Source organism: Haliotis asinina, chromosome 3 (genome assembly GCF_037392515.1).
Source record: "Haliotis asinina isolate JCU_RB_2024 chromosome 3, JCU_Hal_asi_v2, whole genome shotgun sequence".
Classification (NCBI taxonomy): domain Eukaryota; kingdom Metazoa; phylum Mollusca; class Gastropoda; order Lepetellida; family Haliotidae; genus Haliotis; species Haliotis asinina.
The window spans coordinates 40,603,756-40,618,292 of record NC_090282.1 but is presented as its reverse complement, the minus strand read 5'-3'; the positions used below and the strand labels follow the sequence as shown (position 1 = coordinate 40,618,292).

The window sequence follows — 14,537 nt, the reverse complement described above, 5'->3', positions numbered from 1 at the left end:
CAAAGATATGAATACAAGTTGACCCACACCTACAGTACCCATCCAAGTCCAACCAGTTGTCACCCCGACCCTGGTGACATACATACACATGTACATGTAAACTTGATATTCATGGACAGAGAACCATGTAACGTTTTATTTCGACATTTCATGAAAATACATTTAGAGAGGTTTAATACTTGTCTAACAGGTAGTCGCTGATCATGTGACGAGAATGTATGCACGGTAGTTTCTCTGTAACATAAATATTCCAAGTATCGTTGCTTGTATCTTGAGGCAAATATGGGGAACATGAAATTCATCATCCAGATAGTTTACGAAAATGACAAAACTCTTTTATCTAACTTTCTTAGGATCGGACTTAAACATGGCAAACTTGATCAACAAACCGATACTGATCACGAAATCAGGTTTCATAATAAACGCGTTCCTAATTTGTAACAACCGGACGCGTCATCGATCACGCCATTGGCAACGAGCAACACCGTCCGCCTGTACTCAGCCTGCACTGGCATTCCGTATCAAAGTCCTGCTCGACTTTTAAATCTACCCTCATGTGATCGTCCGATCTTCTGCTTCCGGTTTATTATGTCAGTCAGGTTACGGTGTGGGCTGACTCGTTTGGAACTTGTTCAAGGAAATCTGCAGTTCATATCAACACGATGCATTCAAGACTGATCAAGATCATCATAACCATAACATTTGTATCAACGTCCTCCATAAATGTAAGTATAAACATGCATGTGAACTGAAACGTTCAGATTAATCTAGTTTGTGTACTGATTTCATCTCGTCAAATGATTCATGCACTCACTCTGTCACCGACATATATAACAGTGACGTTTAGTATTACCACCAAACTTCTAAACCCCCATTAAACGCTTTTACCCCCCAAAAGTGTATGCCAGCGCCCCTTTTTGAAATATTACATCGGGGAATAAATCCCCGGAACTGCTTATCTTACAGAAAAAAAAAAGAAAGTGTGTGTTTGTGTGGGGGGAGGCTACGGGTGAGGCTACGGGCGGAACTCTTTCCCTATATTGCGCTCATTTCTTGTTAGAAAAAATATGGATATAATAATATTACGAATGTACCCCAATAGTATTCGGTGTCCCCCCACCCACCCACCCTAAAGGCAAACTTACAAACTTCACCCTAAATATACAGTCAATAACCTGGAACAGATATAAAAAAAGAATCAATGAACTTATTTCATTGTTGGAATATTACACTGGGGAAGGTGGGAATATTCTATGTGACATTGAGTGTTTGGAGTTAGGGTTAGGCGCCCAGTATTATCTTTAGGGTAGGGGTCTGGTACCCTTTCTGATCAGAAAAAGTGCACTCGGTAAAGTACAGTACAACCAGCAATTTGAATAAAATGAGCTTTCAAATACCTTTGTTTATTTCCCAACCCCAGTGGGAATAAGCCATTCTGACAGACTGTGGATACGACTGAAAGCATGATTGAATAAACAGGTACAATTTACACATTGATAAATGTGTTTTTATCTTCTACTTTACTTCTAGAAATATGTGAAAAAATCCTACCTCTCTACCCTAAATGTTAAAGAGATGTTATGGAAACCACAATTTACTTTCTTGTGTTGGCCTAATGTACCTAAGAAAGTCCCTCTGGTAACTGTTTGGATGGTGACCTTCCCAATTTTCATGTACTTTTTATTCAGTATCCACCCCATATTCAGAACCCTAGTATTGTATTTATAAATGCCCATTCTGAATTATTTTAAACATATTATATGACCTTTCCTAGAGACTGTCTTATTTTTGTTATATCACTCAATATGTTCTAAATTAACATATTTTCATTTGAAAATATGGGCCATTGATAAAATATATTTGGGGGATCATCATGCTTTCTGCAAGACATTACAATTCACACTACATAAATTTAAGGGCACAACTTTTGAAATCACCTTAATTCATGGACTATAGTATTTTTGCATATACCACAATGAATGTACGGAAATATGGTATAAGATACCTCACAATGATGGATGCAATACATATTACTCATGCACAGCAGTCACTTGTTTTACCCAGCAAAAATTAAAACTAAACTCACTCACTCACTCATGCCTCCGAGAACAAAGCTTTTATTATAATGTTTATCTGTCTTCTGATAGCACACTAGGAGTAGGATACAATTCCTGGCAAACTGGTAAAGTCATTTATATAACTATGAGGAATTCAAATAACACTCCATTCAGATGTGCAGCTGTCATCTTCCGACCAATGCCTAGTATCAGCAACTGTGGTTGCTGTGTCATGTTTAACTCTAGTCCCATAAGAGTAGTACTGTAAACATTACATTCTATCTACAGGATGTATATTGTAATTATATAATCATTAAATTTAAATGTAGTATCATGCAAGGAAGGAAAGCTGAAGCATTGTGATGTTGGTTAATTTTATGTAAGCAGTTTAATGTCAAGTACTGTCACGTGTATAAGTCACCCTGTCTTGTTTTGTCATGAACAGTTGGTGAGTCCAGTGGTTTAAGTGTTTGCTCATCACAAGGAAGACCTGGGTTTGATTCCCCATATGGGTTCAGTGTGTGCAAGTCCATTTCCGGTGTACCCCCATTGTAATGCACTGATATTGCTGGTATATTGCCAAAGACAGCATGAAAGTAAACATGGTCACAAGAATAAATTCTCATCTGCATCAAATTCAAAGCAACACCAAACAGGCAAATGCCAAAACTAACATGAACACTTGAACATGTCCAACTACACTACACACACTACCAAAAACATATACTGAAAAAAAAAGTATGGGAACACCCTAAAATTTGATAGTCATGTACAAACTTAATAATAGTGATGAGGTCATTTTTCCCCTTTTGTAGGTCAATGACAACCCCTTAATAATTTCTTTAATAATAATACAAAGTTATTATATTCTAAGGAAGAAACATGATAGGTTCCTAAGGGCAATATGCAAATTCTGCTGCTTACATCCAGCCTGAAATACTAGAGTGAAATGGTTGTTAAAAAGTTTCCGTAACCATTGATTTTGACTTTTTTTTTATATCACTATAGCTTGTAACGAATCGTTTGTATTGTATTTCAGGAGATTATGTTGTTGGCTTTATATCATGATACAGTACTGAATTGATGTATCATTGTACCACTAATGCAGGTTGCAAGAGAAGTGCAGTGCTCAATGTTAATTACAATGTGCTATGTGACAGGGATGTCATGATATATAAATTTCATGAATTGATACATATCACGATACCCATGTCACAATTTGATACTTGTTGCAATGCCTGTTTGAGACGTTATTGCATAAATTTAGTTACATTTTGAACATTGATATTTCCTATTTTATAAATGCCCATGAAAAGATCAACACTCAGTCTCATCGACTGAAACGTTCTAATTTCCCATTTTCATGCATGAAACATAGTTATTTATAAATCTCATAGCATAAAAACATGAAACAATTGCAAAATGTAAACAATACATGAACGTATATAAACTGATACTTGCAAAACTGAATATCAGTACAGTTTTAAATGTATCGATAATTGTATCATTGATGTTACAGACTGGAAGTGAAACATTTCAATAAGTTGTATTATGGTATTTTGCAATTCTGGTACCAATGTTGTCTGATATATTTGGAGCTTAATTGTTTGATAGGAAGTGACACTAATTGTACCTATTTTCCACATTATAATACCCCTAAAACATATGTTATGATTCTGATAGCATTAATGTCGAAATTAGGTTGCATTGACAGGGATTCTGCTTTCTTTTTGTATACAATTTGTAGTATTATAGTATGCCGTTTTGTCATTGAATAAAGAAGGAAAACATCTGTTGTGAATGGATTTTAATTTAAAGATAATCACAAAAACTTCATGGATATCATTTAGCCAATATACTGGTTGTCAGAAAAAAATATTACAATTTATATAGTTTGAAAAGTGTTGTACCGGCCATACCTTACAGTCCTAATACTGAGTTTAATCAATTGGCACCATTTTAGTTTTTGTGGCCATATGTTTTTACATATCTTTAACCCATTCAACACCAAGACATCATGAGTCCCCTAACACTGTATACCGACAAGACAGTAGTCGCTTAAAAATGTGACTAATTCTAATCTAAATCTAATTTTCGGAACTTAACATACATATGATTCTTTTATCAACTCTGTCACTTTTCTTAATGTCTGAAAATAAATATCAAATTTCAAATGACCATTTATTATGGACAGGATTAGAATTATAAAATATTTTTCACAGTGTGTTTTATAAAAACAATTCTCAGACACATGCCTAGGCAACGGGTCCACATCAAAGTTGTCAAAGAGTGAAATAACAATGTTTTGAGATAAGTAAACAATTTAAGATTCCAAAGAATAAAATAACAGTACTCATAAAAGTTGTCAAATGAGCGTTATAAGTTACTATTTCCATCTTTTTTTAGCAATCTTCACGCTTGGACATGATTTTTAATGCTAAAATATATGCATGAAGCATTTTTATCACTGGTTATAACCTACGATGTTCCATAATATATGTATAGGTGGTGATTTTTTGTGTAACATGTTCAGAGTAGCAAGTTTTCATTTACGAGGACGGTATCCATTGCAGCAGTAAGATTGGCTGTCTTAGGTCACCTGCACGATTTTGACCAATCACACTCCTCACAGCAGAATGTAGCAGACAAGCATCATTGGAAACCAATCTTGATCCAATAATATTGCTTCTTACAACCGTGAAAATACTCATGGCAAGCGTACAGTGATAATGTTGATGCTCAGAACTTTCGAATGATACCCACCATCAAACGAAATTGCCTCACATGTCATTCGTACAAAGCTTCCAAAACAGGGGTATTTCTCATTGTTGCATACTGTTACAGTGTTGAAAGCCACTGATGTCAGGAAAGTAGCTGACCTAAATATTATTTTTAAATCTTTTTAATTTATTATCATTTTCTGATTATGTGAAAATGAAAATATCAATAGAAAAAAGTAAGGGTATATTATGACATATTACAAATGGAAAAAATTACTGCATTTTTTGCTTCCTTCATGGTTTTTCTGGACATTATAAATATATAAGCTTGAATTTTCATTAAATATTAACATATTTACATTGCAGTTGTATTATTTGAATAATATAACAAAAAAATCTATATTCATAGACAGTAGGATTATACCTTTCAAATGATGTATGACAATCATTTGTAGTAGCAATAACTTTTTACAAGCTGATATTTTCCTTCTTCATCTATGACCTCAGTCTCTAGGACCTCGTTGTCATCACAGTCAATGCCTCCGGTGCTGAAAGAGTCAATATGTTATCCTAGCAAAATGCATTCACTGGGACTCTTGTTTCAGTATAGCATGAATGTTTGCAACAGTTGGATACTGAATTGTTTATCTCGTTCATTATCTTCACATGGCTATTACCAGTTGTGTGAGGCACCATAAAGCATCTGGCAATAAGATAATTGATTTTGTGTTTATTGGGCACATTTATCAATGTTATTGCTCATTGTGTTTCAACATTTTCAAATTGACTCATTGTAGATTGCTCTTTCTATTGTCCCATATTTCATGTGGAACGTGTAGAATGTTGTAACAGTGATGGATACATACTAGTGAAATTGGATGATCAGTTTTAGTATATTGTCATGGTCACTGTCACAGTTAATATGGCAATAGCGCATACATAATATGTCCCATGTGGCTGAACACTATTGTCACATTTGGAAATAATTGAAATATTCTTAATTGAAAATATTAATGAAAGGGGTTAATATGTTTATGATCTTCATGATACGAAGCTGGGGATAAAGTTTTTTTCGATTGAGCATGCATGTCCATACATGTATACGCATGTCTTTGCACACGTGTGTGTGTTTGTGATATGACACAGACTCTAAGAATACCATTGTCAGTGCTGCATCCAGACAGTGTAATTATAGGACTCCTGCTAATTGTACTTATCTTGTGCTGGACCAAGTGTATCAGCTGGACCAAGTGGGTTTCATCAGAGCATTTTATTTTTAACACCCAAGAGCTACCTCCCACATCACCTATGATGATGATGAAGATGCATAGCACGCCATACATACCTGCTGGGTTAGAATTAGTCTTTAGCAACCATGCTTATCTTAGAGGCCTTCAACAGGATCAAGTGGTCAGGCCTGCTGACTTGGTGAACACATTATCATATCCCATTTGCACTGATTGGTGCTCATGATGTTGATCACTAGAGTGTCTGATTCAGACAATTATTTACAGACTGAAGCCATATAACTGGAATATTGCTATACGCAGTGTTAAACAAGGCAGACCCAAAAACATGCTTAACTGGAATGTCATCTGTTGTAATGTTAAACCTAACTCACTCACTCACTCACTCACTCACTCACTCAGATGAGCTATTGCTTTTGTTTGAAGAACTAACATGCATGTTATACATTTTGGCAATGAAATTTTGTTTTCATTCTCCATATGTTTTAGTGTCAATTTCTAAAAATTTCCATATACTGCAAACAGTTTGAAAGTCCAGTATGTGAAATTTAAGCTGGTGCTGTGGTCCTTGGCTTGGTAAAATTCACCAAGACCACTAAATGATAAGTTTTAATGGGTCCTGTTGGCAAGTGAATTTTGTATTAGTAGTTACGTAAATATACAAATGATATTTTGAACCAGTGAAGTAACGACAAGACTTTTAATTATTGTCCACTCACTGGTCCTGTGTTCTATAGAGACGTCACGATAGGTTTCCTTCCCTGATGACATGTCTAAAACTCCCAGTCTTCCCAATAAGGATACAGAGTGTACTCAATGCATTTTAAGTGTGTTAAGGAAACAGAATGTTATTATTGTTTAGTTATTCAAAAACAAGTAAATAAAAGAGTAAAAATAAGACATAAAGCTGTGTGTTGTTTTGTAAAAGTGTCTTTAAACTATAATGAGAGTGGCTCACTCAAAGTTTCACAGTGCCTTGAATTTTGCAGAACTTTCAAGATTTACTGAAAATATGTATCATAATAGTGAAGTCACCTTATAGACGGGTAGTACGTAGTGAGATCATAGTTGTTACTTCTCAGCTCACTGATCAGGTCTCGGTATCATGGTAGTGAGGTCACAGTTATTACTCTTTATCTCGTATTAGGGAGGTCAGTAAATGTGGCATTGTAGTTATTACTCTTTATTTCATAATAGGGATGTTACAATAGAAGTGTCGGGTTAGTGAGGTCGCAGGTATCACTCTTTACTTCATAATAGGGACGTTACAATAGATGTATCATGATAGTGAGGTCATTGTGTATGTATCATGAGATATGAGATATTAGATGTATCTCACTAATGTATCTGGTTTATACATTATACAATGAGGTCACAATCTGATTGATATATTTCATGATAGCATTGTCACAGAAAGATAATGGATAAAATTGTCAGGTCACAGTGGGATGCATGTCATAATCATAATAATACATTAATAGGCCACAGATATCAATATACTGACTACACTCAATGTATGGCAATAATGGGTCAAAATATAGTGCATGTCACGGACCTAGGCGTCACAGTTTTGCTTCAGAATGTGATAGTGTCATCACCTTCATCAATCATATCACCAACAGTATCACAGTATTTCTCTCATCAATACGCATAAGAAGAGTGGTTCAGTGGGATGGCTATATTTAGTGTACTGTCATTAAAACTAATTTCAAGATGAAGCACGATTATAATGGAAAGAAATAGTTGATGAAAATACACTGAACAGCAAAAGAAAAGCAATTTTTGAAAAAATCAAATCACACTCACACATGCACACACACACACACACACACACTCTCTCTCTCTCACTCACGCACGCACGCACGCACGCACGCACACCTATCTTTTTTTTAAGGTGTCTTAATTACTGTTTGAGGATTTAGTTATGTTGAGTGCTACCGTTCAGAATTTCCCAAACCGTACTACATTTCATTAATCACGTTAATTGCTTGTAAATGTTTGACCAGCTGCTAGTGACTGCTGGTTAAACAGTGTAGATAGAAGCTACAGATTTCATTGGGATAACTCTGTGATATGAAAATTGAACAGTGGATTCAGAAAGGCTGTCAGTATTGTCACATGTGAGCTTTGTTCGAGTATTCATTGACCAGTGGTCCAAAGTCCAAGATACATGGAGTGTTGCTTTCACAGCCTCCCTGTTTGACCACTGATCATGTGAGCAGAATAACCATGTGATTCTCCTTGTGAATACAGGAAATACTTGAAACTAATTGCTTTCACATATGCCTCATGTTTAAAGCTGCTCTGCTTTATCATTGTGTAGGTTGTGTATTCACGAAGAATCAATGTTTTGTTAAGCATATTAAGATGAGTGAAAAACACTAACATTTTGACTTGAAAATATACATGTGTAGAATGATAGTCATTATAGAATGTTTTTACATGTTACTTGAATTCATGGTGTCTGTATTACTTAATAAGTAAGATAGTGTTCATTTGGTTTTGTTTCCTGTTTGTTATTTAAAGTTACACTCAGCAATTTTTCAATAATATGGCGGTGGTCTGTAAATATCAAGTCTAGACCAGACTGTCCAAAGATCAACAACATAAGCATGGTTCTACTAAATAGGGAAAGAATGACATGTGACAACCATGTCAGTAAGTCTGACAACCTTGAGCTGTTAGTCGCCCCTTAAGACAAGCATGGGTAGCTCAAAACCAGTTCTAACCTGTATGCGCCCATATTGTGCTGATAAGGCTGTGAAGTCGTGAACATGCTGTAAGTAGAGAGCAACCATTTGGCTTTCTTTAGAAGCTTTTGGTCTGGTACCATCTTTCATCCATTCATGTTTAAGAGCTGAATTCCCAGAGGCTCAAGTATCATAATACATAGTTTTGTATAATAATGCTAATAATTCTAATGATGATAATAATAACAGAATTCTTTGGATAATTTTTATAGACTACAAGAAAAAATTCTAAATGATGATAATGAGAACAGAATTCTTTGGATAATTTGTATAGACTACAAGAAAAAAATTGCTATATTGTATTTCTTGCTATGTGAGAGATATGTAATGTTAAACAGATAAAGTGGTTTCATTGTATATTGTATATTATATTTTTGTGGCCATAGACACAAAAGCATATACATGCTTATTGCCGTTGTCATACTTTAAAGACATCATCTCATATCTCATACAGATGTAAATTCAGATAAAATTATGTTTAGGGTTATGGTGGAGCTTGAGATTTAGTGTAGGAATGAATGCTTTCTAACATGATGAAACTAACTCGAAAAATCTTTACAAACAATAAGGAAGTTATCAATCATAATGACTTTCATGTGTTCAGGTTCCTTGTTAATGCCAGTCTGTCTTAACCAATTTATCATTGTCTCTATCACGGCAGGAAATTATAAGTGAGGCTGAGAGACAGACTGGAGTGTTTTCAGTATGCTTCAGTGTTTTACAGACAGCAATGTAGGGCTGCAGCAGTTTGGTTTAATTCATCAAAAATGGAATGTGAATTCTAAAGTTTTGATTTTCGATAACAATTGTCACTATTTCAAGTCCATATTTAAATTCCTATTTGATTTATTTCCACATAGCCAGAATGAAATTTTTACTTCAACTCGAACTGTTTCGAGTGCTGAAATAAGGCAAAACATGATTGGTTGAGGATGGGCTAATTATCCAATTAGCAGTGATGTCAGTACAGCTGGACGATGGATTTCAGTCTCAAGAAGCCAACTGAAATCTGATGTTTTTCTCTTGTATGAAAAATCAGATTATCATGAAAATGATCAAATTGATGGTCCAATACCAAAAATCAAATTGAATTGAGGTCTGAATCATTGTAGCCTGACAGAAATGTGCATGCAGTAACCACAGACTGTAGAAGAATGGACACATATGAAAAATTACTGAGTTCAAATGACGTACTGTGATAATTATTGGACCAAATTCTTTACAGAAAGTACAAAGTGCACAAGTCATGGTCATTATTTACTCCTGCACTACAGTACACGCTCCGTTAAGTTACTTTACAACATCTGAAGATCTGCTAGAATTGGTCTTCAGTGAGTGAGTGAGTGAGTCGTAAGAGGCAATTACTGACTGTTTACACTTATCAGAGGGGTACACAAAGTACGCAGTCTCCGACTTCCATTCTTGTGGAAGTGACGTTGGCTGAGTGGGCTAGGCGGCTGACTTTGTGTGCTGGCGATTTGGTGCCTGACTCTGAGGGTGTGGGTTCAAATCCCAGATGGGACTCAACCAAAAATGTAGTAGAATTTGTACTTTACGAAGGAAGTGTAATCCCAAATATGACACATGTTAAAGTACTGATTTAGTTTTCACGTCATGGTATACCATTTGATTGGTGTTCATGGTGTTGATCACTGGATTGTCAGGGTCACTCGATTATTTACTGACTGCTGATGTATAACTGAAATATTGCTAGTTGAAGTGTTAAACAGCAAACAAACATAAGTTTACATGACCTGTGAGTGATTATGGTTTTACACCACTTTTAGCAATATTCCAGCAAAATCTTGGCAGGGAACACTTTAATCAGTAGGCTGCTAGACAGTTCCATACTAGCGTACCCATTGACTGGGGTCCTCACCACCACTAGTTTCATAAGCATTGGCCATATAAGGCCACTCTCATGAATATTTGCTTGAAAGGTAAAGATCTTCCATTTTGGATCCCTTGTCATGTAAGAATCATAGTCAAGTATGTCGTGCTTAAATAAATTGACTTTTTTCAACACAGGGAATAAATATTTCAGTGTCAAAATAATTAAAGATATATTTCTGTAGTATTTCTGATCATTTGATAAGTTTTTTTTTCAAAGAAATAGGATTGTTAGAAAAAATTGTTTGAATAATGTGTTTTGTAAATAGATCAATGACATTTTAAGATTGGTAGGTTAAATTAGTAACTGCCAGTGGCTGTATCCTCAAAGGGGGTTAAAGTATTGTAAAATTATTGTTCCCCAAAGCAGGTCTCTAAGACCGCATGTGTCAAAGTATATTTAATCTTACCACATTTTTCATCGTAGTATATATGTATATTTAAATGCTGGCTAAATTTGTCTTAAGTGTCGAAAGGTGAAGGGATGATGTAAATTGAGCAGGTAGCAAATGTACTGAAAGTCCCGTGGACCTTGCTATGGTTATCTGCATTCAGTAGTAGACAACTTATAGCCTATTTTCAAATTGTATTGTGGCAGATAGAAATAGTGTTTTGTAGTTGTCTGCTGGCTTTACATTTAATTTTAAATCTGTGACAAACTAGTTATTTTGCTGTTCTTTGCAAAGAAGTAAGTATTTTAGCCATTGCCATTGTGTTTTGGCAGGTATTTGCGGAAGAAGGTCATTGTATCTGGTACGACACATGTGGCAACGATGCTGACACGGGAAAGACCATCAACTGTGCTTACAATGGCACTGCCAAGCCCCTGGAAGATGAGGAAGCGGTGAAAATATACAAGGACTACTGTCCAGACCTATACGAAATGACTAGTAAGTCTCTTCTGGAGCATGTTAGTATGGTTATAGTGTATGATCGGAATGAAAAAGTGAAGTTTCTGGGGCATGAAGTCAAGTCTCAGAAGTGACTGATGGTAAAGATATTTTGATGATATATTACTGGACAATCGGAAATATGGAGAATGAAGATATAGACAATATCAGGGTTTTGTGTGTCAAAGAAATGTCCATCCAGGAGACCACTGCAGACACTACATGGAAAGAAAAATATGTCATGTTTAGATGCCACTTGACAGCCGACCCAGCATTGTTACGTCAAAACTGTGAAACATTGAGACATCATATGAGTAGTGGTATTACACTAGGATAATATTTTCATAAAAATATTACACAGTATCTTCCATGGGCTAGATTTCCTGGTTATCCCCTGATAACCTTTTGGGTATGTGGGTGTACTTGTACCTCCTCTTGCAAGCGGAGGTGTCCTGAGACTTTTGAAGGAGTACTAACACATGTTTGTGAGAACGACTTGATGATGTGGTTTATTATTTATGATATCAAACTGCTTTATATGCATTAGATACAAAGGTATTTGTGTGCATACATGATATGCTTGAAATATTGTATTATTTCATACTTAATTGTGTTTTATTAATATATTATGCCTGTGTTACCCTTCTCTGTAGCCCTGTGTCTTGTTCTCATGTAGGTGTGTTTGAAATTAGTTTAGCATTGGTAGATGTCTTTAAGTGTTGACGATTTTTCCAGATGGCAGTGCCCCTATGACCTGTTGCTCTGCTCAGCAACTAAAAATCCTTCAGTCCAACATGGACGTGCCAAAGCAGATGCTTTCACGATGCCCCTCCTGCTTCCACAACTTCGTCAACTTGTACTGCTACTTCACATGTGCCCCAGACCATAGCAGGTTTTTGCGCATCAATACTACTGAAACCACTCCAGCTGCTACTGCCAAGAAAACAGTAGCAGTGAAGTCTGTGGACTGCCTGGTGTCTCCATCATTTGCCAATGGTATGTACAACTCATGTAAGAATGTGCAGATGCCCAGTGCTAATGAACGTGCCTTGGGTATCCTGTGTGGTCGTACACCTGATCAGTGCCCACCTCAGATCTGGCTGGACTTCATGGGTAGCACAAACAATGGACAGACACCTTTCCAGATAAACTTCCATATTGGAAACTCCAGCAAGGTCTTACCGAAACTGGAGCCACTTACAGCAAAGATCATCCCTTGCTCTCAGGCTCTGACCAATGACACAAACCCCTGTAGTTGCCAGGATTGTGTGGAGATGTGTACACCCCAGATCCCACCGCCTCCACCTCCAAAGCCGTGGAAGATCCTTCACATTGATGGCTACTGCTTCATCATGGGGGCCATTTTCATCTTCTTCATTGCCTTCTTTGGAGTGTATGCAATTTGCTACAACATCATAGTGCAGGACTCCCTCTCCTTGGATGAGATTGATGAGGAAGATGAAGACGGGAACCGAATCTACAGGATTGATGACCAGGGAAAGAAGAAGAGGAGGAAGAATTCCTTCTCCTCAATCAGGAAGGATCAGCTAGGATTCACGGAGAAGCTTGGAGCTAAGATGGAGATGATGTTTGAGAAAGGCTTCAGTCGTTGGGGAACCATGTGTGCCAGACACCCTTACATTGTTTTTGGCATCAGTGCTGTCATCATTGCCATCTTGCTTGCTGGTATAGCACTGTTCCAGGTCACCACGTCGCCTGTCAAGCTGTGGTCAGCTCCAGATAGCCGTGCTCGACAGGAAAAGGAATATTTCGACAGCCATTTTGTGTGAGTTGTTAATGATTCTTCCTTTGAACATGTAAATCCTTTTTGGGACTAAATAATGAGCACCCCAGCACCCCACTGCAGGTCATTGCACTTTACCACGGGACATTGCCAGTAGTATAAGGCACTGGTTTGGAGTATCTGGCCCAGACGTGATTATGAAAATTTACAAATTCATTGTAAATGCTGATATTTAATTCAAGAACGAAACAAACAACAGTTTGAATTATCAGCTTTCGTGGTGACACCAGTTCAGAGGCCATGCCACTCAATACGCACTTCACTGATCAAGTGTGTGAATAGTCAGGTTTTGAAGTTTGAGTAGAAAATCCATATTTGGTTGAACTTATAGCCAGTTATGAGCAGTATTACTGCTACATGAGCAGTAAGGTGACAGACAGGCATGTCTGTGATACGGATGCTGTAAATCCATAGTCTTACTGTTGATGTTTCACTAGCATGCAAAAAGTACGGTAACCATGGTAATTTGTAACCAGATTTTAGCATAAACACAATACCCCATAGATGGTATGTGAAGGCTATATTCCAGAGTGAATATGAACAAAAAACGGGAAGTGTAAGCATAGCTACTAGTAAGAAAAAAAGACTTCTTTATGAATCAGTACCTCAAAGAGTTGTAGACTATTTGTAGCCTAAAACTGTTGGTTCATTATGCAAGAGTTTAACATGTAAAAGTCTCTAGTGTAGAGCCTGAAATATCTTTCATTTGACAGATATTGAAAGCAGCTGCTGCTCTGATAAATGACAAGGAAAACTCTTACAAAAATGGTGGATGTAGGTATTGGTTGTGTTTGGTTGCCATGGTTACGCTAAAGAAGCAACTGGGTTCCATGTTATATTGATAACTTCTCAGGTGTCTTTGTTTAATAGTATGAACCAAGTCTCATTAAAATCTCTTTAATCACAATATTCACATTCTGATATACTACCACTGACCACATAGATCAAAGGGCACTGTAGGAAATTGCATCCAGTATGTGAAATACCCACTAGCCCAAGGCTCACTAGCCCAAGGCTAGAAAAACTCCACACTCACTGGCTAGTGAATTTTCATGGGGTCATTTTGTAAATATGTCATTCTCTCCGACCTGTGAAGTTACAATACAATTTTAATTCATCCAAGAAAATGGACTGATAAAAGTGCTAATTAATGAAACCTGTGTCATCCTGACAACATCA

The 14,537-nt window shown here is 36.6% G+C and overlaps 1 protein-coding gene across 2 annotated transcripts in view; it reads left to right on the top strand.

The window, feature by feature from the left end:
* The first annotated feature begins 446 nt into the window (after window positions 1-446).
* The window catches only part of LOC137278007 (NPC intracellular cholesterol transporter 1-like), a 45,113-nt gene continuing 31,022 nt past the window's right edge, over window positions 447-14,537 (top strand). Inside the window, exons 1-3 of one of the 2 annotated variants that reach the window (XM_067810039.1) lie at window positions 447-725; window positions 11,389-11,554; window positions 12,290-13,340. In XM_067810039.1, coding sequence (XP_067666140.1) covers window positions 663-725; window positions 11,389-11,554; window positions 12,290-13,340 — 1,280 coding nt within the window. In that variant the 5' untranslated portion in view covers window positions 447-662. The remainder of the gene's footprint in view (window positions 726-11,388; window positions 11,555-12,289; window positions 13,341-14,537) is intronic. The other variant, XM_067810038.1, reaches the window with a different exon arrangement.